This window comes from Mus caroli, chromosome 14, assembly GCF_900094665.2.
Source record: "Mus caroli chromosome 14, CAROLI_EIJ_v1.1, whole genome shotgun sequence".
In the NCBI taxonomy this organism is placed as follows: domain Eukaryota; kingdom Metazoa; phylum Chordata; class Mammalia; order Rodentia; family Muridae; genus Mus; species Mus caroli.
This window is the reverse complement of record NC_034583.1, coordinates 22,488,915-22,513,443: the sequence shown is the minus strand read 5'-3', so window position 1 is coordinate 22,513,443 and position 24,529 is coordinate 22,488,915. Positions and strand designations below refer to the sequence as shown.

Here is a 24,529-nt window from a genome sequence, read left to right as displayed (position 1 = left end):
GGGGGTCTCTACCCTGTAATGGCTGTCTTTGGGGGTCTCTGCGACCTACCAGAAGCTCCCTGTGAAACCTGTGTTTGAATTTTGCCTTGCTTACCAGGTGACTTGTAGTTATCCGGCTGGAAGAGATTATCTAATTCTTTCTGCCCTTTCCCTGTGAGAAAAGGAGGCCAAACCAGGTCACATGCATGTGAGGTCTATCATAATAGCCATCTGTCCCTCTGTCTTGGCCTCTTTCTCCTGTCCTCAGGCATTGTGCCCCTGCCTCTGAGGACACCTGCCACCATTTGTGCATATCCTATTCAACATCAGTAGCCTGGAACCTTGGCCCTGCCACAAGGCACAGGTAGTGGTCAAGTGGCCCCACTCAAATGCAAGTTTCCTTCAACTGGACAAAAACCAAAGGGTCCTGGTGTTGCAGACCATATCAGCAGGGAAGGATACATAATGTTACTTAGTAAAAATATACAATTTGTCCACTTATTCTCTTATAGATTTGGGTGTTTAGCCCACTTATTCATTTACAGCTATTGAGTGTTTAGTAATGGGATCAGCCTTGGGAATCTAATGATGCATGAAGCAGAAATGACCCCAGGCCCTATACACGTGGCCAGCTTTTGAGAGAGACAGTATTAGAGAGGTAATTTTTAAACCTTGTTTTAGGCTGGTAAGTATTATAAATATCTATGATGTACAACATGTTTTAGTATATGGATACATTGTAGAATGAAGGACTTAAGCTAATTAACATACCCATATTTGCCTATATACTTTTTAATGGCAAGAACATTTAGAATCTCCTCTTAGCAAGTTCCTACCCTATTCTGCTTTGTTGTTACTCATGCTGTTGTATGGTTGTTACCCCGAGCTTCCTCCTATCCAAGAGAAGTCCTGGTTTCCCTCCAGCCATGACTCTCTTTGCTTATTTCTTTGCCTTTTGGTAGATGTCACATGCTGGTGAGGTCATGAGTGTTTGTTTGACCTTCTGTGCTTAGCTTATTTCACTGGACATTATATCCTCCAGGTTCACTCACATGTTGCAAGTGATGGCATTTTCTTCTTGAAGAGTATTTTCCTTTATCTGTGCATCTCCGATGCACACATAGGGTAGCCCTACATGTTGACCGTTGTGTGCAGTACTGCTGTGCATTTGGTGGCACCCGTCTCTCTTCAACCTTCTAATTTCATTGCCTTTGGTCATTTCCATCTTGGAGAATTATATATCAAATGGTAGTTCCATTTTAAAGTCTTGGTTGGATCTCATTCTATTTCACATATGAACGTACTAGTTTATAATCTCACCAACCATATTCAAGGATTCCATTTCTCCATGTTTACTAACACTTAATCTTTCCACTTTTGTCTGATAGCCATGGCTATCAGGTATGAAGTGCTATTTAGTTAGGTGCAATTCCATTTGTGTAATTTTTGTATATGATTATATTGTAGCTGTCTTCAGATGCACCAGAAGAAGGCATCAGATCCCATTACAGATGGTTGTGAGCCACCATGTGGTTGCTGGAAATTGAACTCAGGTCCTCTGGAAAAGCAGTCAGTGCTCTTAACTGCTGAGCCATCTTTTGTTGCCTTTGTTTTTGGGGTCATAGTCAAGAAATCTTTATTCAGAGTCAAATGTAAAGAAAATTTACTGTTTATAAAAATTGACAATTTGAGTATTTTTTCCAGATGGTTATTGGTCATTCTTATGTCATATATATATATATATATATATATATATATATATATATATGTGTGTGTGTGTGTGTGTGTGTGTGTGTGTGTATGTATATATACACATACACATACATACACTCACACACACACACATATATATATATATATACATACATACATACACACATATATACATATACATATATTCATGTATATTCATACATGTATACATATATATGTATATGTATTGCCTACTTGTATCCTTGGGGGGAAATTTTTAAAAAATATTATATTCTTGCTAATGATTTAAGTTCCCTATATATCTTGGATGCTAACCATTTTTCAGCTGTATGGCTTGCAATTATTTTCTTTCATTCTGTTGGTTGTCTATTATTGACACATTTTCTGTGCATAAGCTTTTTAGTTTGGTGCAATTCCATTTATATATTTTTGCTTTTGTTGCCTGTGCTTTTGGTGTCCTATTTAAAAAGTCTTGGCTCAGATCAAATGGAAAGAAAATTTACTCTGTTTTCTCCTAGTAATTTTACTTAGTATTTTAATGTTTAAGTCTTTGATCCAATTTGCTTGGCTGTGTATGTGGTGTAAGATAGAGAGCATGTTTTCTTCTTTTGCCTATGGATGCCCAGTTTTAACAAGAACAATTTTTTAAAGATACTGTCCTTCCCCCATTGTGTGTTATTGGCACCTTTGTCAAAGATCAGTTGGTTGTAAATGTATAGGATTATTTCTATAATCTTTGGTAGAGGGGTAACTTTTTAATAAATTGGCATTATGAATTCTAATAGGGTTTGGTAGGATATACCAGTGGGCTCCAGTTTTGTCTGGGAAGCCAATAAAGGTTTTGCTGAGAAAGTATTATTTAAGTTGAGCCTTGAAGGATAGGTAAAACTTATCTGTTAAAAATGGAGTGGAAAGATGCTATATGAAGAAGAAATATATGTGAATGGTTGCACTCTGGTCCAGGGTCATGCATGGTATGAATTGGTGGCTGAGCGCAGGCTAGGAGAAAACAGCTATGATAGGTGTGTGCTCTGTGCTTCCCCACTCTACAGCACAAGGCTTGTTTTCTATCCTTGTGTCATGAAGCTGTAGCTTCACTCTAAAGAGAGAGGCAAGAACATTGGGTTCAGTGGAACAAACTAGGCAAAGGCATGGTACGTGCATGTGTGAGTGAAATAACAGACTGGTGTGGTGCAGAGTAGAGGGCTCTCAGACAGGAAGCAGAAAAGTTGGAGAGACAAACTGTAAGGTAGAGATACAAGGATGACTTTAACCCTAGGCTGCAGAGAAGATAAAACTTGAGGACCAGTTATTTATTAATTCTAGTACTGTGAACAGACATCATGACCAAGGCATGACCAAGGTTAAATGCTTAGAGAAAGCATTTAAATGGGGGCTTACTTATAGATTCAGAAATTGAGTCCATTGTCATCATGGTAGGGATCATGGCAGTGTCCACGCACGTGTTGGAACAGTAGCTGAGAGCTACATATTGATCTATAGTCAGAGAGAGAAAAAAAACCACTGAGCCTGGGGTAGGCTTTTGAAATCTCAAAGACTTCCCCCACTCTAGTGATACATTTCCTCTAAGAAGGCCATGCCTCCTAATTCTTCCAATCCTTTCAAATAGTGCCACTCACTGGGCCCAGTGGGGTCAGTTGTATTCAAATTATCACAAGGTAAGATGGAGGCAGCCTTTATATCAGGGCATTGACTGTTTTACTTTAGACTTTTTCTAGAAAGAATTTATAATAACTTAGATACATTTTTTTCCTTGTTGATACATATCCTAGGATCAAAACTTGTTGTGTTTTAGTTTTCTTTATGTTTGATCGTATTACTTTATTCTTCACCTTTTTCCTTCACTGTTTTTCTAGTAGCACCCATGAGTATTTTATGGGTGCTGTGTGTGGTGGTAGGTCTTAGAGTTATAAGGACAATAAGGAATGATATTCAAAAACAGGGAGCTAGTACCTGCACATACACAGGCATGAACGGGATAGCTTCCTTCTCACAAGCAAGGAAAACCTTCTCAAAGACATGGGCATGTGGGTGGATGAGCAAAGCCAAGGGGCAAGTGCTCTTGACCTCTGTAGATCTCTTGAGGGCTCTAAGGTTAGTTGCTGAATTTTGCTAAGGAGGAACTAGGTCAGGATGGATGAATAGATGGATACATGCATGGACAGATGGGTGGGCATGTAGACAGACATATGAATGTTGATGCAACAACACACAGTAAAAGAATCCTGAAGAAGAGAGCCAAGTATTCTGGAATCCTTCAGTCCCTGCTAGATGACAGGTTTTGGTTTCTTAAAGGCCTTTTGTAGGGTGAGGTGGTTAGACACTGGAAATAAGTTCAGAAAATGTTGACTTAGAGGCTGTCCCAGTGTTCAGATCATTGTTTAAAAAGGTAGACCATTAGATTTTAGGACTGGGGGAATGGCTAATAGGTGAGAGCTTGTAAGTGGGTAAGGGTAAGTGTGTAAGCAGGGAAACCCAAGTTTGATCCCCAGAACCAATGTGAAAAATCTAGGCATTTTGATATGCACTCGTGTTCCTAGGAATTGGTAGGTAGAGATAGCTGGATTCCTGGTGCTCTGTAGCTAGCAAGTCCCTTGATATGTTCTAAGGCATAAAACAAGGTGAACAGCTCTTAAGGAAGAGTAACATTTGAGATTGGTCTCTGACTTCCACATGTGTGTGTGTGTACACTGCACCCATATGTACATGCATCCACAACAAACCCACAGCTATACTACAAAGAAGAGCTAGATTTGAGCCTATATTTCCCTGATAGTTTAAAGTGTCATAGGAGACTTGGACCTTATATAAAGTGGTTTCAGGTGATGCCCTTCTAAAGGGCGGTTTGACTGGCATTGCTCAATAAGGATCTCTGCCAGAGAAAAGAAAGCACTGCTGGGGGCAGACAGAGAGGGTTGGAATCATGGAGTCTTCCTGTTTCACAGGGTGGGTCACATTTGTGATACAGCCTTTGATCTGGCTTTGTGAAGAAGGATTAGCTCATTTCGAATCTAGAATCTTCTCACCTACCCCTTCCCCAACTTCTCCTGTCTTTCCTTTGCTGTGGCACAGTCTTGGTTTTCTCTTCTGTCTCTGCTACAAACTTCTATGCTTCTGTGCTGCAAGTCATTTGGCTTCTGTACCTTCAAACTCTTTTCGGTGTTTTCTGGCTTCCTTCTTACCTTCCTTTTCAAATTCATTTTTTTTTCTTCATATAAACAATCCATTTGAAGGGGGATAATTGTCACACTTCCTCATTTTTTATTTGACCAAAATAATAATAACCCTTAATTTTTTTAATGTAGAGGTACTCTTGTCTCTCAGGAGTCTTTGGCAATGTCAGAATTGGGAGTGGATGTCCCTAGTTTATAGGACAACTGGTCTACCAGGTTGTGCTTGTTCATTTGGCATGTGACAGAATTTCTGTAACAACCATTTTTATAGCAAGCTTCTCTTTTTTATAACTCATTCCATCAAGTAATTCATTAAAGATTTTGGAAAGAGTAACCAACATTTTTTAAAAGGAGGGTGAGGAGAGGAAGGGAGGATTATAAAAATATACCCAGACCCTTCAACCATTCAGATACACTAATGTCCCTCATATTATTGTGGCACAGTTACGTATAAATAAAAGGCAGAGCGTGTTTGGTAGGTGTACTCTCTGTTCTTTATCTTGTTTTTCTACTCTGAAGTATGATGCTGTCTTGACGTAGGGATGGAACTGCTATGAATATTGATGGCATGGCAGCCAAAGCTTTTTTCCTGTCTGGCCTAGTAAATAAAGCTGAGAGGATGAAAGGGAAGAGGAATTTTCAAGACAGTGTGCTGTTTTTAGATTATCTTGTTCTCTTAGAATTAGGAGTCTTGAAAACATATTGATGATGTACATTTGGTGGTAGGGACAGCTCTGAGTAAAGCAGGTGGATATTTCAGAAATATGGGCCTCTGGTTTAAAGTCACAGAATAATAATTCCTCCTCCTCCTCTTCTTCCTCCTCCTCCTCCTCGTCCTTTGAGTTTTTTAGAGTTTTCGCTCCTTTTTGGATCTCTACATACCTCCCAGTGAATCGTCAAACCCTGACCCTCACTGTATTAATCATATTGTGAATTGGGTGCTGGGTGGTGTGTCCTCATGTTCCTATGAGGACATCCACTCAAAGATACAGCAGCAGCAGGAGGAGGATAACAAACACAGCAGCAGCTCTGTAGGTCTGCATCTGACCTGTCAGGTCATGGTGCATAGGCTGCCTTGGGAGCACCTTCAAGGCAGCTTAGCCCAGAGGATCTGACTGTGTGAGGGGAATGGGGGCAGGGGTGGGAAGGATGACCAGATGGTAGAGGGAGGGGTACACAGGATGAGCCAGCAGAGAACTGAATCTGTTCGAAGGACCAGGAGGCATGAATAGGTGGGGACTGGGTATGAGTTAGTGCTTTAACATCATAAGCATCCTGATTCTGGTTAACTCAAAAGAACTTCTTAGACGGTTGTGATGCTGTTCCAAGGATTCACAGAGCACTGGATGGCAGGTTTAGAAATTACAGGAGCCAGGGCTGGCTAGGTGTCTTAGCAGGTAGGAATGCTTGTTGCCAAGACCAAGACCTAAATTCAATCTCCTTATCAAATACAGTGGAATGAGAGAACTGATGCCTCCCCATGGCCTCCATATGTATATCTACACACACACACAGATGCACATGCACACGCATACACATACATATACACACATACATATAAACATGGATGAACATACACACACACAGATGCACATGCATACACACACACATATACACACATACACATAAACATGGATGAACATGCACACACACACACGGATGCACATGCACACACATACACACACATATACACACATGCACATACACATGGATGAGTATGCACACACATACACACACACAGATGCACATGCACACACATACACACCACACATACACACACATATACACACATGTACATACACATGGATAAATATGCGCACACACACACACACTCTGAATGTTAAGGGCCAAGAATGTTCTAGGGTTAAGGTCGGCAAAACTGATCTGGCTTTTCTATAACCAGGGAGGACTAAAAAAGGTGGGTGCTGTCTTGGATGCACAGGCTGCAGTTGGTTATTACCCTGGTGGCCCAGAGGGAAGATGCTGGCGACAAGCCATGAGAAAGCTCTGTCCTGGGGCAGCCAGAGACAGGAGCCAACTGTCTAGCCGCAGAGGCCTGCATCCTAGTTGTAGTGAAGACAACACTTCCATTGAAATGCAGAAGAGGCTGTAGCTACTGCAAGCCAATGTGTGCGTAGACATGTTACATTTTTAGGAAGGCAGGCCTGTTGGAGTCATCCTGCAATGAATATTTTAAAAGAGGATTTCCAAAATAAGAAGTTCCTATCCAGAAGCATTTCCTTTAAACAGCGAACATTTCCATCTGTAAATCCACATCTACAATAGTGGTCACACAGTGTCTGCCTTCTTTTGTGTGACCATGGGGAAAAGAAAGGGCCCAGGAGCTGTGGCTGAGACCCTTGGCTTCAGCACAAGTAGGGAAGCGCTCTTATGCTAACTCTGGATTTTAGAGTTTCTCTCTGTATGTGTTTAAAACTCCTGTGAACCCTTCCAGGCCAAACTTTGCAAGGATGGCACTGGAGTTGGGAAGTTTTTAAATACTGGTTCCTTCTGGGGTACCTGGCATCTGGAGGAAGAGCTCACTGTTTCCTGAGCCATATTTACTATAGCCTTCTGTAGTAGCCATGTTAGTTAAGTGAAGTCCATGAGTCTACCCTAAGGATGAGAGTAGCTGAGGACTCTAGAGCCCACAGAGAAAAGTTCTCATTCTTGAGATTTTGTTTTGTTTTGTTTTGTTTAAGTAGATTAAAGCCAGAGAATGCTGGTCGGTTACTCATGGCCCTGTCCATTGAGTTTCTATAAAATTTATAGAAAGAGCCTATGTGTTTAGACTTGTTGACTGAGGCATCCTCAATTGCTTGGGGGGTAATGTGGGTTGGAGTTGGAGAGGTTCTAGCCATCAGGCAATGCTGCAGATGTATGTGGCAATCAGATGGGAGCAGACATGGTAACTGAGATAAAGGCGGAGCTGTATCTCCAGGAGGCTGGTTAGGAAGGAGCCCATTATTGGTGACAGCCATGAAGAGGAGACATGCCAGTATTAGGCATCTGAGATCCCTGCCCTTTTCCCTGTGCTGAGGGCAGTCAGATCAGAATAAGATGTCAGAGGAAAACCCAAGAAAAAAATAAGGGTGAAGTCCATTATGCATCTGTTCTCCCAGACAGTGTGTTCTGTGCAGAAACCACTGTCAGAATGCTTGTTTCATCCTGGTGCTTTTCTGGGCCTGATCTGGCAATCTTGGAGAAAACATGCTGTGTTGTGCAAATGTGTGCAAATAGAAAACATGCCCATGATGTCCCAGGCAGGCTCACTGCTCATGCATCAGGGCAGGTGGCAAGATGCAGTAATGCAGCCTGGAATGACAGTACTTAACACTTAGCTGCTTATGAGAAATTCAGCATCAAAGTTGAAATGTTTTCCTGGTCCACATGCAGGGTAGTGATTCTAGTTCTCATGATAACATTGTCTGTGTGTGTGTGTGTGTGTGGTGGGGGGTGCTTCTGTCTTTGAGCTGTTGATTCTGATCATTGATTCTTTCTTTCTCCACCCTTGGTGTGTTCATTTCTCTTTACAGGAAAAAGTAGAATATGCCTTCCTGATTATTTTTACAGTGGAGACATTTCTGAAGATTATAGCGTATGGACTGTTGCTGCATCCTAATGCTTACGTTAGGAATGGATGGAATTTACTGGATTTTGTTATAGTAATAGTAGGGTAAGTCCTTGGATTGGGGAAAACGTTTATCTGGGGAATGGAGGTGAGGGCTGGATGGTAAAGGGAACACAAGCCTTCTTGGGGGAGGTGGTTATTCTTATGCCCGTGATGGCATCAGGATCTAGCAGGGGTTCTTTTAATGCTGACAGGGCTGCTGTCAATCCCTGGGCAGAGGCCTGGGTGAAGAGCTCTCATGATTGGTGTGCTTGGGGAAGTCAGTGACAGGCTGTTAGAGGAAGTCTCGGCTGCTAATGAGAGATGATTCACCTCACAGGGCCTCAAGTCTCCACAAATAGACCTGCCTGGCTGGTGGGTGGAGTCAGGTGAATGCAGCTCCTAAAAGCTAGCACCCTGCTAGTTAAAACCATGTGCATCATATGATAGAGCCTTCCTTGCTGTGTGGTGCGCTGCTGGTTAACATCCCTTGAGCAGAGCTATTCTGTTTTTATGCGGAGTTGTGGGAGAAACCTTGGCATGCCACTTTCCCATTTTAAATAACAAAACAAGCGTCTGAATAATGTCACATATCTGGCATAAAATAAAATAAACTGGAAGATGCAGAGAAGCAGGTGTTCTTTTAATACCCTCTTGTGAGAGGAAGATGCTGGTAGACTTAGTTAAAGAAGTATGTTACCATGAAAAATAGAGGTCTGTGTTGCCCCATTCCTTCCACACCCTGAGTTGTGGCCAGCAGAGGAAACACAAATCAGTCTTTGGAGCAAACGTCCACCAAGGGAGACAAGGTCTCCCTTGTTTTGGGACTCCTTACCTGGGCTGTGCTGTAAGTTACCCCTAAAATTAGAAATACTCTCTTGTTTCCATCAAGAGAGCTCTTAAAAGATGTGTTTGTTTTTACTTTATGTATGTGATTATTTCACCTGCACAGATGTCTGGGTATTTCATGCATGTCTAGCCTCCATGGGATCCAGCAGAGGGTGTCAGATCCCTCAAACTGGAATACCGTGATTTTGAGTCACTGTGAGGGGACAGGGAATCAAACCCGAGTCCTCTGTAAGAGTAGCAAGTGCTCTTCACTGCTGAGTCCTCTCTCCAGTTTTGAGAGAGCTTTTAAAACCATCTCTCTGCCATCCTCTTTGTGGCTTTATTCAGTTGCCGTTTGCAGGCGAGCAGCTTGGTTATCTTCTGGATTATCTGTATCCTGATTCCTCTGGGTTTTCATTGGAGATGACTTTTTCTGTCTGTTTGGAGAGCAGCTTAAGGTTGGGGGGGGTGTCCTTTTACCCCAGGGAATGAAAATAAGGCCCAAAGTGGTGGCCCACTGGATGGTTCTACTTACCAGGAAGAAAGTTAGCTTTTATAAAACCTCCCATTGTACATTGGCACCTATGTGTGTATTGCAGAAATAATGTATCCAAAATGAATAGGTGGCAGATAGGCGTTAAGGCAAATGCCTCCTCTTGTTTGGAACACCTGTCACGGACTGGCAAACTGGAGCCTTGGATGTCTTTGTTCTGGGAGAGTCTGTGCCTTTCCTGCCACTGGATTTTTATTAGAATAGAGAATGGCGATACATAGCTTCACTTCTTATGTCCCCATGTCCCCATGTCACCTTAGCTTTTTCTCTGCTGGAACATTTTGCCCAACCAGAACAGCACAGGAAGAGGGAACAGAGCCAATATGGCAGTCTTACCAAGTTTAAGAGATAAAACTCCAGGAGACCTGAGTAACATGAATGGGAAGGGAGAGAACTAGTTGAGAACTGGAGAGGGGAGAGCCCTGTACCTGGGCCTTGAGGTCCACAGGAGTCTCAGCTGAAACTGAGCTCTGGTCCACGAGGCCAAGCACAGAAGTGTTAGGGAAAAGAGAAATACAGGGTGCAGGAACTATGAGATAAATAATAACCAGTTTCCTAAGACTAAGCGGTGCTTGTGATCCAAATACCCAGAGTAAATCACTGTATTGAACATTGTGGACTGTTAATAAACTAAAGGGCCTTTTTTAGTAGATTCGGCCTAGATCTAGACTATGGCTTGGGAAACCATGAGCAGGGGACCAAATCCTAGTTCATCTGGCCTGCCACTGATTTTTATAAATAAAGTTTTATTGTAACATAGCTGCACTCATTTGTTGTCATCATTGAATGGAAAAGTCCACTGTCTTAGCCCTTTATGGAAAAACTGTGCTATCCCTGCTGTAGAATAAAGACTCTTTGAAAACAGTGTTTGAGAAGGAGCCTGAAGGAGAGAGAACTGATAAACAAGTAACTTAATTACATGTAAAAACGAACAAACAAACAAAAACCACAAAACCCCTAAACTTTTCAAAGGAAAAATAAAATCTAAATACTTAGATGATCATTCTAAGTACCTCACCTGCACTGAGGTAATACTAGATATAAGAGGGAGTGTGACCCCTAAAAGGAGGAAATTCTATGACTAGAAATAGACCCAGAAGTTACAGAGACAATGGCAAGGAACTTCACAGGCATCTAAAAACAGCAATTACGAATTTGTTTGTGGACATAAGGGAACATAAGACTATAGTGGAGAAAGATGGAACAATGAAAAAGGGACACATGAGACTTGAAGGACTGGAAGGTGTGTCTGAAATGAAAACATTCCTTAGATTTGCTCACTAGTACATCAGGCAGTGCTAAAGAGGAACACATCAGGGGACATGAAGATGTAGCAGTAGCAAAAATAATTAAGGAAATGAATACCACCTCATGGACTTGTGAATTGCCAAATGTTCTAAAGTGTGCATTTGGAATATTAGGAAAGAAAGACTGGAGAGCTGGCTCAGCAGTTAAGAGCACTATCTGCTCTTGCAGAGAACCTGGGTTTGGTTCCCAGAACCCATGTGGTAGCTCACAACCATCTATAATTCCAAGATCCAGTGGATTCATGCTCTTCTGGTGTCTGTGGATACCTACACACACATGGTGCACATAAAACACATACAAGTGTGTACATACATACACACCCCAAATATACCAGTAAATCGTTTTTTGAAAGGAGGAGAGAGAAAAAGAAAGCCCCTGAGGAAATGGTTCTAAATGTTCCAAATAGGATGGAAAATGAACTCAGAAGTTCACGATGCCTGGCAAAGCTTGATCAGAAACCACAGAGAAAGGCCTATCACAACCACAGTCAAAAGTGCTTTAAAAAAAAAAAAAAGTCATGTCAGGCCTTTCAAGAGCTGTACAAGCCAGAAGACAATAGACACACCCTCAGAGTCCTGGGGAAATGTCGGCTTAGAGTTCTCAACCAGTGAAATTCCTTCCAAACCCAAGTCAAAATGGAAACTGTTATAGACAAACCAAAATGGAGACTTTATGACTGACAGACTTCTTGCACCTCCAAAAATGCTTAAAGACAGCTTTTCAGGTTGAAATAAAAATGACACCAGGTAGAAATGAAGAGCCACCCAAAAGAAATGAGGTATTCCAGACTGGATGGATTTAAAGATATTTATTCTCATTTTAAAATCTCTTTTAAGGTAATTATCTAAAAACAAAAAAACAAAAAACAATAAAATAACATTGTGACATTTCTACCTTTGGTAGCAGTAAAATACCTTACAGTAGTGCAGAGGACAGAGAGAGCATTGTAAGGCTGTGGTGCAATGTACATACAGAACCTAGAATGATAAGATGCTGTATGAAGGTAGGTCATGCACAATTAAAAGTGCAGATTATAAACCCTGGCACCCAGACTTGCAAACTACCCACCCTCCACTCCTGAGCCTAGCGATGTCTCTAGAGGAAGCCCATTTCCCCACACTAGCAAAGTATTTTGACACCTATTTTGGCAAATAAAGTTTTATTGAAACCCAGCTATACTTGTATGTGTAGCTGTTTGATCTACTTGACATTTAATGACAAAGTTTCTTTGTTAGCCCAGAGATCCAGCAGTCTGCAAATCCTAAAATACTTACTCTCTCCCTTCACAGAAGACTTCTGTTGACACTTTCCTACTGAGCAACTAGGAACAAGAAACTTTAGTTGTTGATATCAAGACAATAAAGGAGAGAGACACAACAAGAACAAAAATCAATTCAGGAAAAAGTAAAGAAAAAACAAAGTAAACAGAAAACAAATAGCAAGATAGAATGTTTAACTCAGCAGAGCCCTAATTAATCCATGAGTTTATCAGATTATCAGATGTAACCCCCCCCCCCCCGCAGCTTTCCAGTGTCTCTTTAACCTTCTCTAATGCAAAAACAAGTAATTTGTGAATCAAAGCACAGAAAAGGCAGCTAGAGGGGCCATAGCAATAACCAACAGAGTAGATGTTATAAAAAAGGAGCTACCCGGCATGCAAAGTGAAAGATTTCATAATGATAAAGGGTATATTCCAAGAAGATATAAGAATCCTCGTTGTTCAAATGTCTGATAACAGAACTTCAAAGTGCTTGAATGAAACACTCTCAGAACTGAAGGAAGAGTGGAAGGGCATCTTTATAGCTGTGTACCCCAGTTCTCAGTGCTGGAGTATGGCTAGGACCTGTCCATGGGGGACCTGAAAATTCCAGCAGTCACCCTGACCTTTCCAAAGGATTCCCTATCTATAAGAGCAGCATACACATTCTTTTCGCATGCATATGAAGTGTTCATCAAGAGAGTTAATATTCTGGGCCACAAAATAAATCATAGTGAATTTAAGACTAAATTCATACAGAATCAAGTTTTCTGAATGAACCTGACAATGTTCCTGGATTAAAATTCTCTTTAAAAGCATAGACATGTCTATATATTAGCCACGGGCAGTTAGAAAACAAAACATTTAAATGTTACTATTTACAATGTCACCAAAGCTATGAAATATTTAGGTATGGATAGTTTGCTGAAATGGCGAAGTCTTCACGGGAGCAATCAAAGAAGAGCTGAAGAGAGAGTATGACACCATGCTCATGTGTTGGAAGAATTAATGACCTTAGGTTTCTACTTCTTCCCAAATCAAGGTATAGATTGAATCCTAATCTAAATATTGTCAGGGTTTTGAAAAATTCACAAGACTTTTCTAGCATCTGTATGAAAATTAGAGAGACTCTAAGTTGGCCAAAGAAATCTTTAAGAACAAAGCTGGAGCCTGATCTTATGGCATGCTCTAGTGTTATTGGAGTTAATATTGATGTTAGGAGTTGACATAAAGATCAATGGAATCAAATAGAGCCATCTAGAAATAGACCCATGTGCATGCCACCAATTGATTTTAGAAAAAGATGCCATGATGATTCAATGGCACGAGGAAACTTTCCAGTAAACAGCATGGAAACAACCATTTGTCATTGTGAAAGACTAGCCTTACCTCAGACTGTATGTTGCCTTCATACAGACCATAGACTTATTTACAATTCAAAACTATAACATTTCATGGGGCAGATACTGTATAAAGCCTGTAGGCAGGCAAAGCTTTCTAAGGCATAGGTGCTGTCAGTGAACTCCTTAAAATTCCCATACAAGTGGAGGAGGCTCAGAAGATGTTCAGTCAAGATGTAGTGAGTTCGAGGCCAGCTTGGGACATGTGTGATTCTATCTCAAAGAACAAAGAGGCAGAAAACAGCGCCTATCAAAGAGACCATGAAAAGATTAAACTCTATCAAAACTTAAATCTTTTCTTCAAAAATTAGTGTGAAAAAAAATGAAAAAAAATCATTTCCCATAGGGCAAAGAGAAAAGAAGGAAGTCAGTTAGTTCTTGGTCTAAAATATATATTTGGCATGCATACAGACAAAACTATTCAAGAATAGAATATACTAAGGGATGGGCAAAATAACTGAGTGGATCTTCATTTAAAAAAAATGGCTGTCCAACAAGACCCTCAACATTGTTAGTAATTAAAGAAATGGTAATTAAAACCACAGTAACAGCACTGTGCCTACCAGGACTGCTGGTTGTAAAGAGACCAGAGATACCAAATGGGAGCCAACACATGGGGAAATTGAAACTCTCATAAACCTTTTCTAAAACTGGAAGTGATAACACCCCTTAGAAAGATTCTTGAGAATTCTTCCAGTTTCTGTCTGCACCAGGAGCTGTTCCTGGTCCACAGCATTCTATACCCAAATACCATAGCAGGGAGAGAACAGATCTCCCAGGAGTGCTGACAAACCTGAACACACATAAGACCACTGCTTCTGTTCAGAGGGACCCACCAGGAGCCCTCAGGACACATGCACCAAGGAACTGCTAGGGGCAGGATACTTCCAGTTTCTGTATGTGCCAAGAGCTGATCCTGTGACTCCATACCCAAATACCACCAGGAGAGAGCTGGTCTCCCAGGAGTGCCAAAACAACTGTGAGCACAGGTAAGACCACCACTTCTGCTCAAATTCCTAGCACAAGAGGGACCCACCCAGAGCCATCAGAACACAGGAGCCAAGGAACAGCCAGGGACAGGATCCTTCTGATTTCTCTCTGCACTCCAGAGCTGACCCTGTGCCACAGCTCTCCATACCCAAATTCCTCCCTAAGACAACTGATCTCCCAGGAGTACTGACTCACAGGCTTGCAGGAGGGACAAGGCACAGTCAGAGACAGCAAGACCAGCTAACACCACAGATAACCAGATGGCGAGAGGCAAGGGCAAGAACATAAGCAACAAAAACCAAGGCTACTTTGAATCATCAGAAACCAGTTCTTCTATCACTGAAAGCCCTGGATACCCCAACACACCAGAAAAGCAAGACTCTGATTTAAAACCACATCTCATGATGATGATAGAGGACTGTAAGAAGGACATAAATAACTCCCTTAAAGAAATACAGCTAGAAGCCCTTAAAGAGGAAACACAAAAATCCCTTAAAGAATTACAGGAAAACACAACCAAACAGGTGAAAGAATTGAACAAAACCATCCAGGATCTAAAAATGGAACTAGAAACAATAAAGAAATCATAAAGGGAGACAACCCTGGAAATAGAAAACCTAGAAAAGAGATCAGGAGTCATAGATACAAGCATCTCCAACAGAATACAAGAATTAGAAGAGAGAATCTCAGGTGCAGAAGATACCATAGAAAACATTGGCACAAAGAAAATACAAAATGCAAAAGCTCTTAACCCAAAACATCCAGGAAATCCAGGACATAATGAGAAGACCAAACCTAAGGATAATAGGTATAGAAGAGAGTGAAGATTCCCAACTTAAAGGGCCAGTAAATATCTTCAACAAAATTATAGAAGAAAAATTCCCTAACCTAAAGAAAGAGATGCCCATAAACATACAAGAAGCCTACAGAAATCCAAATAGATTGAACCAGAAAAGAAATTCCTTCTGTCATATAATAGTCAAAACACCAAAGGCACAAAACAAAAGAAAGAATATTAAAAGCAGTAAGGGGAAAAGGTCAAGTAACAGAGGCAGACCTATCAGAATTATACTAGACTTCTCACCAGAGACTATGAAAGCAAGAAGATCCTGGGGAGATGTTATACAGACCATAAGAGACCACAAATGCCAGCCTAGGCTACTATACCCAGAAAAACTCTCAATTACTATAGATGGAGAAACCAAGACATTCCATGACAAAACCAAATTTACACAATATCTTTCCACAAATCTAGCCCTACAAAGGATAATAGATGGAAAATGCCAACACAAGAAGTGAAACTACAGCCTAGAAAAAGCAAGAAAGTAATCTTTCAACAAACCCAAAAGAAAATAGACACACAAATATAAAAATAACATAAAAAATAACAGGAAGCAACAATCACTATTCCTTGATATTTCTTAACATCAGTGGACTCAATTCCCCAATAAAAAGACATAGACTAACAGACTGGATATGTAAACAGGATCCAGTATTTTGCTGCATACAGGAGAGACAGTGTCAAAGACAGACACTACCTCAGAGTAAAGGGCTGGAAAACAAATTTTCAAGCAAATGGTCCCAAGAAACAAGCTGGAGTAGCCATTCTAATAGCGAATAAAATCAACTTTCAAACAAAAGTTATCAAAAAGGATAAAGAAGGACACTTCATACTCATCAAAGGAAAAAAAATCTACCAAGAAGAACTCTCAATTCTGAACATCTATGCTCCAAATGTAAGGGAACCCATATTCATAAAAGAAACTTTACTCAAAGCACACATTGAACCTCACATGATAAAAGTGGGAAAATTCAACACCCCATTCTCATCAATGGACAGATCATGGAAACACAAAGTAAACAGACACATTGAAAATAACAGAAATTATGGACCAAATGGATTTATCATATATCTATAGAACATTTCATCCTTAAAACAAAAGAATATACCTTCTTCTCAGCACCTCATGGTACCTTCTCCAAAACTGACCATATAATTGGCCACAAAATATGCCTCAACAGATACAAGAAGAATGAAATAATCCCATGCATCCTATCAGTTCACCACGGACTAAGGCTCAATAGGAACAAAAACAACAAAAAGCCCACATACATGGAAGCTGAACAACACCCTACTCAATGATAACTTGGTCAAGGAAGAAATAAAGAAATTAAAGACTTTTTAGAATTCAATGAAAATGAAGGCACAACATACCTAAACTTGTGGGACACAATGAAAGCAGTGCTAAGAGGGAAACTCATAGCTCTGAGTGCCTCCAAAAAGAAATTGGAGAGAGCATACACTAGCAGCTTATCAGCACACCTGAAAGCTCTAGAACAAAAAGAAGCAAATATACCCAAGAGGAGTAGAAGGTAGGAAATAATCAAACTCAGGGCTGAAATCAACCAAGTAGAAACAAAAAGAACTATACAATGAATCAGCAAAACCAGGAGCTGGTTCTTTGAGAAAGTAATCAAGATAGATAAGCCTTTACCCAGACTAACCAGAGGTCACAGAGATAGCATCTAAATTAACAAAATCAGAAATGAAAGGGAGATACAACAACAGAAACTGAGGAAATTAAAAAAATTATCAGATCTTACTACAAAGGCCTAGACTCAATAAAACTAGAAAATCAGGATGAAATGGACAACTTTCTAGACAGATACCAAACACCAAAGTTAAATCAGGATCATATAAACCATCTAAACAGTCCCATAACCCCTAAAGAAATAGAAGAAGTCATTAAAAGGAAAAAAAAAAAAAAAAAAAAGCCCAGGACCAGATGGGTTTAGTGCAGAATTCTATCAGACCTTCAAAGAAGACCGAATACCAATACTCTTCAAACTATTTCACAAAATAGAAACAGAAGGAACACTACCCAATTCATTCTATGAAGCCACAGTTACACTGTGTATTCTCCCTTGGAGATGGAATAGTTTCTGTCTAATCAGGAACCTGTCACAATTTCCTTTCATAGAGGACTTCTTTTTTTTTTTTTTATGTTGGAATTATGACTTTGGTTCTATTTTCACCCTTTATTTGGAAAACAGGGCAACATTTAAGTTTTAGACTTTTTAAAAGAATTAACATGGTAATAAAAAGTATGGCCTGAATTTGGAGAGTAAGTGGTTTTCCAGTTTGGGGTGCAAGATCATCTCCAAAGGAGAAGAGAACACATACTCAGTGAGCCACCAAGGGGTTGGCTTCCACTCACTGAGGGCAAGCAGTGCAGTCCAGGCTACCCACCCATGACCTTTGTCACAGCAAATCAGAGTCTCCAACTGTTCAAAGTAACTGTAGGTACAAGACAGAAAGCAACTCCAGACTGGCTTATTAATTGATCTAGATGACTATGAAGTGTCCCCATTCCTGAGGTGCCAAAAATCTTCAGAGTGACTGTTGGAGCAGGGAACCTTTCATGTGCTCCCAGTTGTTATACAGTGCATAGAGACTGGTGAGTGTCAGTCCTGCCAGGCCACCACGTGCTATTCCTCGAAGACCACCTGTACATTTATACAACATCCCGGTCATGGTTCCAGCTGCTACTGTGTTGAGGTCATCTTCTGCACCCCGTGTTTTCTCAATGATAACACCAAAAGCACTATAGAGCAAAGCCAGGGAGCCTAGAGTATTAGCCCAAAGTGCCCCTTGCCTAGTCACCATATTCAAAATCTGTACATTTCTTGGTTTGGACCAGGCCATGCTCTGGGTTTCCTTCAATCCTAAACAAAGACCGTTCATTGCCCAGAATGCGGCTCCTGTCATGCAACATCCTCCAATGGTAAAGAAAGCTAGTTCAAATCTGCCTCGGGTTTTATTAGCTCCAGTTGACAAAATAAATTCATCAGTATCCTGAACAAGATAGCGTGGAATCACATTTAAATAAGGAGACAGGGGGTTCATACCAGTCAGCGGGATGCCGGCCAAATCAGCGTTGGAGTAACCTGCTCCTCCTGCTCCGAAGAAGCTAGCTAACCCGCTGGTGGGTTTGTTGCTACTTCCTCCGCCACCCTCCATGAGGTTGCACCCTCCATGGGCTCACCACCACCATGTCAGGCCGGGGATGTGTGCTCTGCAACGACAAGCAACAGCCCATAGAGGACTTCTTAAGAGATTTTTTTTTTTTTTACTTCTATCATATTTAATGTTCCAAATAGATTTTTAAGACTGGTTGAGTGCATATTACTTTTAGCTTCAGAAGACATCGTGTATATTTAAGAGGCATTTAACTATTATAAATTATTTTGATGACTTAAAACAATGTCAATATTGAATTTGTTTATTAAAAAAAGAAATTAAAAAAAAGAAAGAAAAGAAAAATTCTTTCCCCCCTTTTCTTCCAGTATTAAAAACATTTGCCATGTGATTGCATTATTAGTTTTCTGGTACTTATCCAAGAAAATGAAAACATATTTCTATAGAAAGATTTTATTCAAAATAGAGGAAAAATGAAAATAGCTTAATACCACAGAGCAGGTAAATTGATAAAACCATCATGGCATGCTTAATTTAATATTTTATTTAACAATAAAAGAAACTAATAAATGTAACAACTTGAATGAATCTCAAAAAATATGACAAGCAAAAAACCAATATGGTGTGGTTTCTTTATATAGTCTCTAGAATAGGAAAATACGTATGTAGATGAATAGCCAGCCCATCAGTAGCAGCCACATTCAGGGAAGGAAGCTGCACGGGGTCCTAGAGACAGCAGACCCATCTGTCTTGACAGTGGTTGTTTGTTGAATTTCCTATTGTTGCTGTAACTCAGCTAACTTAAACATTAAGCAGGTGTGTTTTGCATTTGTAAAATATACTGCAGTGAAGGTGGTTGTAAGATAAAAGTAGCAAGGTAGGGCTAGAGCCAATGGTATTTCTGTTAGTACAAAAAGAAACCCTCACATTTTATTTATCTAAAATATTAACCTACTTCCTACCACCATAAAAGAAACATATGAAGTAAAACTTTTAGTAAAGTATAGTTGGTCATGGCAAGAGCAGAAGAAAAATTATAAAAGAAAAAGATCAATTACAATGTCTTTCTTTGAATCTTAATTCCCACTCACTAAAGTTTCCATCTATGATCTGTTTTTCTGTCCAATGAGTTTTCCACTCTGAGTCCATAGTGACCTGTTACTTTTGTCAAAATTCCCACTAATAAAAAAGACATTAAGAGAGTAGCATGTAGCCCTTAATGTGGACACAGAAGGACCAAGGGGTCTTCTCTTCTCAAGTTGCTTCCTTTAAAGAAAAGCTGGTCTGGATCAATCCTACCCCTACCCCGCTGGGTTCTTAGTAAGGAGATATTTTAGGCATTCAAGATTGTCACTTCAGCTTTGGTAAAGAAGAATATGGCGTCCCCATTCTGGTTCACCTGGCTTCAGTCAGTTGGATATGTCCTTTTCTTCTCTTGGGGTCAAGTTTTATTAACAGCCTAGGATCCTCCATTGCTGCTTCCTTCTCCTGTCTATATCTGTTCAGGCACTGAGGTACATGGTGCTATATTATTATGAGGAGGAGGAGGAGGAGGAGGGAAAGGAGGAGGAAGAAGAGGAAGAAGAAGAGGAGGAGGAGTGAGAGAGAAATAGAACATAGGATTTGAGATTCTTAATTAAATTTTCTTGCTTTACTGAGAGGGAAACTGAGACCTAGAGAAGGGAGGCTTCCCAGCCCACACCACCTTGAAGTGGTGGCTAGTTTCTCTTTCTGTCTCAGTCTCTCTTGTAGTGGCAGAGACATTATTCACCTGTTTTCAATGACCCTGCTAAAGGATGGGACATGAAATGACTGTGATCCACACTGCAAAACCAGCAATGCTTGAGAGCAATCTTCAGTCACTGCCTGCAGAAGTGGCTTTCCTAACCCTTTGGGTTGAAAATTCCTGTGGCCTCCACGTTTGCAAAGTTTGAAGTTTTTCCTTTTTCCTTTATTTCTCTGAAGCTGTGAACTTGGTTTTGAGGGGAGAGACTTTTAGCATTAGCTATGCTGCAGGAGTTTACAGTCATTTCTAGAGGCCGACATAATAAGAAACCTGCTATAACCTTGATATGTCTCCCTAGTCAGAGCTCAAGCCAGCCCTTAGAAGCTTTGCAAAGGTGGAGATGTGGCCTATTCCCCATCCTGGGTCTTGTTCATTGCTGGGATGTTATTAAAACAAAGGAGTACCTATAAATGCCCTGGAGTGACAGAGTTGTGCCCAATCAGGCCCACAATCAGACCACCCTGTGTTTTATGGACCTAGTGTCTTGGTGACCCAGAGGCCTGTCTAGGAGGGGGCAGAATTTCTGCTTTGGCTGCTAATTAAACTTTAGAAACCTTGTCTTTGTTGCTGAGCCAACCATTCTCACAATCTGATCGGCCCGAGTTGATGCTATTTGCAATGGGCAAGTTTATATTTACTCTTAAAAAAAAACGAGCAACCATTCCAGAGAATAAATATTTATTTAAAAAAAAAAAAAGTAAAAGTAACTGTCAAATGGGCGGACCGTCCGAAAATAGCGTTATCCGGAAAACCTTCCGAGAGATGGAAAAAACTTGTCATCGTGGCCAGATATTACTTTACTCACATTTCAGAAGAGAAAATGGTGATATTAATGCCTCCCCTTAGGTAACTTTCAGCCTCTGCACACTGCAGCTCCTTGGCACCTATGACTCACGTTGTTTTGCACATACCTCAAAGAGGGTGCAGGTGGGGGCTGTCTGCCTGCACTGGAGTGCTGTGGTACATTAAGGTGTGGAACTTTGAAGTCGTCCATCTATTTCCGAATCAGGACATTTCTTGCGGACTTTGTGTGTGTGTGTCAGGAACAGTAAGCTAAAACAGATGAACAGAATGGATGAAAACTCCCTGTCCTAACAGACCCTTCAGCCTCATCAGCCACAACACCCGGAAACAAGTGTCGGCTCTGCCACTGGTGGCCTGACTGGGCAGCTGAGCCTCGCCCATCAGCTTTGCTTCCACAAGCATGTAAAGGTCTTGATGATGCCGTAGGAGAGTGCTTTTGAGAAGATGGGCACAGTGACAGATGTGAGGTCCTTAGCACATGGCTCAGACTCACAAGCCATGACCATCAAGATCACTATCGTGAAGGTAGTAGCCTCTGCCCCCTAGGATCCTCAGAGGGTCCCTGCTTCTGGTCACTTTGTTGGCATGAACAGAGGGGTCTGAGCAGCCTCTGTCCGAGATCCTGTCAGGTAGCAGGGCAGGCTGGGGTTCCATGGCCCGGTTCTCAGCCTTTGCTTAGCTTTCTTTTATTTAGTTAGCAGCCACCCAAAATTAGTCCTTGTTCAAAAATAACTACTATTATTATCCTGTTTTGCTTACCTGGGTGACAGACTAACATTTGTTTCTCTCTTCCTCTTTCAGATTGTTTAGTGTAATTCTGGAACAATTAACCAAAGAAACAGAAGGCGGGAACCACTCTAGTGGCAAATCAGGAGGCTTTGATGTCAAAGCCCTCCGTGCCTTCCGAGTGTTAAGACCACTTCGACTTGTATCAGGAGTGCCCAGTAAGCACATTTTGCCTCCTACCCCTAGAAGTACTGCCTTTCCCCCGTTGGGTGGGTCCTGGGATCAGGAAAGAGTCCTCTGGGGGAAGTTGCCCTGTCCCCAGTAGGGGCCCAGTAGCAGCAGGCCTTCTTTGATGCTGGAATACTGAAGCTTGCACCATTCCTGTGGATCTCTGATTCCAGACAGAGTACAGGTGGTGTTTATTGTCACCTGCTTTTCAGCTGAAGAGAGGCTGGGTGGCAGTTGGAGACCTGGGCTTCCAGCCTCCTGTTTCCTGTTTAGTTCTGTGCTCTAATGATATCCAGTGGTTTTCTTCCTTCTCCCAAGCCTGCCTCACCTTGTAGTGGTAGCTGATTGGAAGAGGGAGGGCTGTTGAATAGGAGCAACAGGGTGTCTAGACTTTGGCTCGACAGCTAGCAATGACACCTTTCTGAGAAGGGATGAACATGTCAGTTTCCACATGTCAGCCAGTGCCTGGCCCTGCTTGCCTCCAGAGTCTGACCTCTGGTCAAGTTGACTGTCACCTGGGCTGAGAAGGAAGGAGCTTACACAAGAAGCCTGCCTGGCCTTTGCTTCATGAGCTCTGCCCTTGGTAAAACTATCTTTTCTGGGGCCGTCAGAGTGTGGACACCCTTGAGTTGTGCTTCTGAATAGGTACTCAGTACTCAGAGCTGGAGCAAGGATGGAGGACCACTGGGTACACCCACTTTCCACAGCTCATAAAGCCCTCAGAACACCGACTCTTTTCCTCCCAGAATGTCCTCATGAAGTTTTATTAAACCTTAGGCACTCAGAACGCACCAAACCCCTCTGGAAAAGAAAATACTACGTTTCCAAATTTAACATTTAAAATGTAGGAAGTGGTGTTTTAAGTGTACTTATTTTTCCAGATGGTTCATTTATTTTCATTTAAAAAGATCAGTGCAAGTCAAAAACCACAGAACTGTCTGGAAGCAATCGAGAGAAACAGAAATACGTTGGCAGTGGCTGGCGCCATTAAGTGTAACACGATGAAACGGGGAGCTTACTGAGCAAATATGCTCCTTCAGATTGAGTTGTCACAGCTTAATCTAATTTCAAAGTAACCACGACAGCCTTTCCCCTAAAGAGCGAATGACAGGACACCTGCCTGTGACGTGTGCTGCGTGCAGACATGTGGCACGTGCTGCATGCAGACCTGGAGCTGCAGCTCGTGCGTGCATGAGTGGCCCTGGCCAGTGAAAACTCTTGGAACTGGCCTGGCCTGGCCTTGGCTTTCTTGGGCTGAGGAGGTTTCCACAGAAGTGTTAGTGCTCTGTAAACCCTGCAGAACAGCTTTCTGCTCTTTCCTCCTCCAAGACACAAGGCTGTTTGAGATCTGTAGTGGTCACAGAGAGAAATGGTGCTCTGACCGTAAGCCCATCTTTTAGGTGATCCTGTCAAGGAACATGCAGGCTTGGGGAGAGAGGAATCGAGGCTTTCGAGGCATGCTGCTTTTAGCTGCAGACTTGGTGGTTTTTTTCCCTCTGGCACCTGAAATCATTGAAAATACCCAGGAATGTTTGCCTATACTTGTAAAGCATTGTCTTCTCATTCCTGAAGATTGAGGCTATTCTATATGGGAATATATATATATATATATATATATATATATATATATACATATATATATATATATACACACACACATATATATACACATACACACACATACACACACAAATATATATATATACATATATGTATGTGTATATACACACACACATATATACATACATATATATTTGTATATATGTATATATACATACATACATATTTTATATATATATATACATATATATATATATATATATATATATATATATATAGAGAGAGAGAGAGAGAGAGAGAGAGAGAGAGAATGTCATTAAGGGAAAAACAACTGCATTCCAAATCATGTAGAATTATTTTTAAAAGTTACTATATTTTTTTAGTTTTGCGTGCACACACACACACATACACATACTTGTGTGTGTTCAGGAGCATGTGTGCCATGGCACACATTGCAAAGGTTAGGGACAACTTGCAGAAGTCATTTTTTTTCCCTTTCATCATAGGAGCTCCCAGGGATCGCTCAGGTCAGGCTTGGTAGCAAACTTATTTACCTGCAGAGCCATCTCGCAAGAACAGGGCAGTGGTGGCACACGCCTTTAATTTCAGAGGC

General features: G+C 41.2%; 1 protein-coding gene and 1 pseudogene across 6 annotated transcripts in view; one reads left to right on the top strand and one right to left on the bottom strand.

Moving 5' to 3' along the window:
- Cacna1d (calcium voltage-gated channel subunit alpha1 D) overlaps positions 1–24,529 on the top strand; it is a 458,457-nt gene that overhangs the window by 291,658 nt on the left and 142,270 nt on the right. For all 6 annotated transcript variants that reach the window (XM_021182191.2, XM_021182190.2, XM_021182193.2 and 3 more), the window contains exons 4-5: positions 8,423–8,562; positions 22,204–22,346. In XM_021182191.2, the coding sequence (XP_021037850.1) occupies positions 8,423–8,562; positions 22,204–22,346 (283 nt within the window). The remainder of the gene's footprint in view (positions 1–8,422; positions 8,563–22,203; positions 22,347–24,529) is intronic.
- On the bottom strand, positions 18,206–18,854 carry LOC110309498 (annotated as a pseudogene).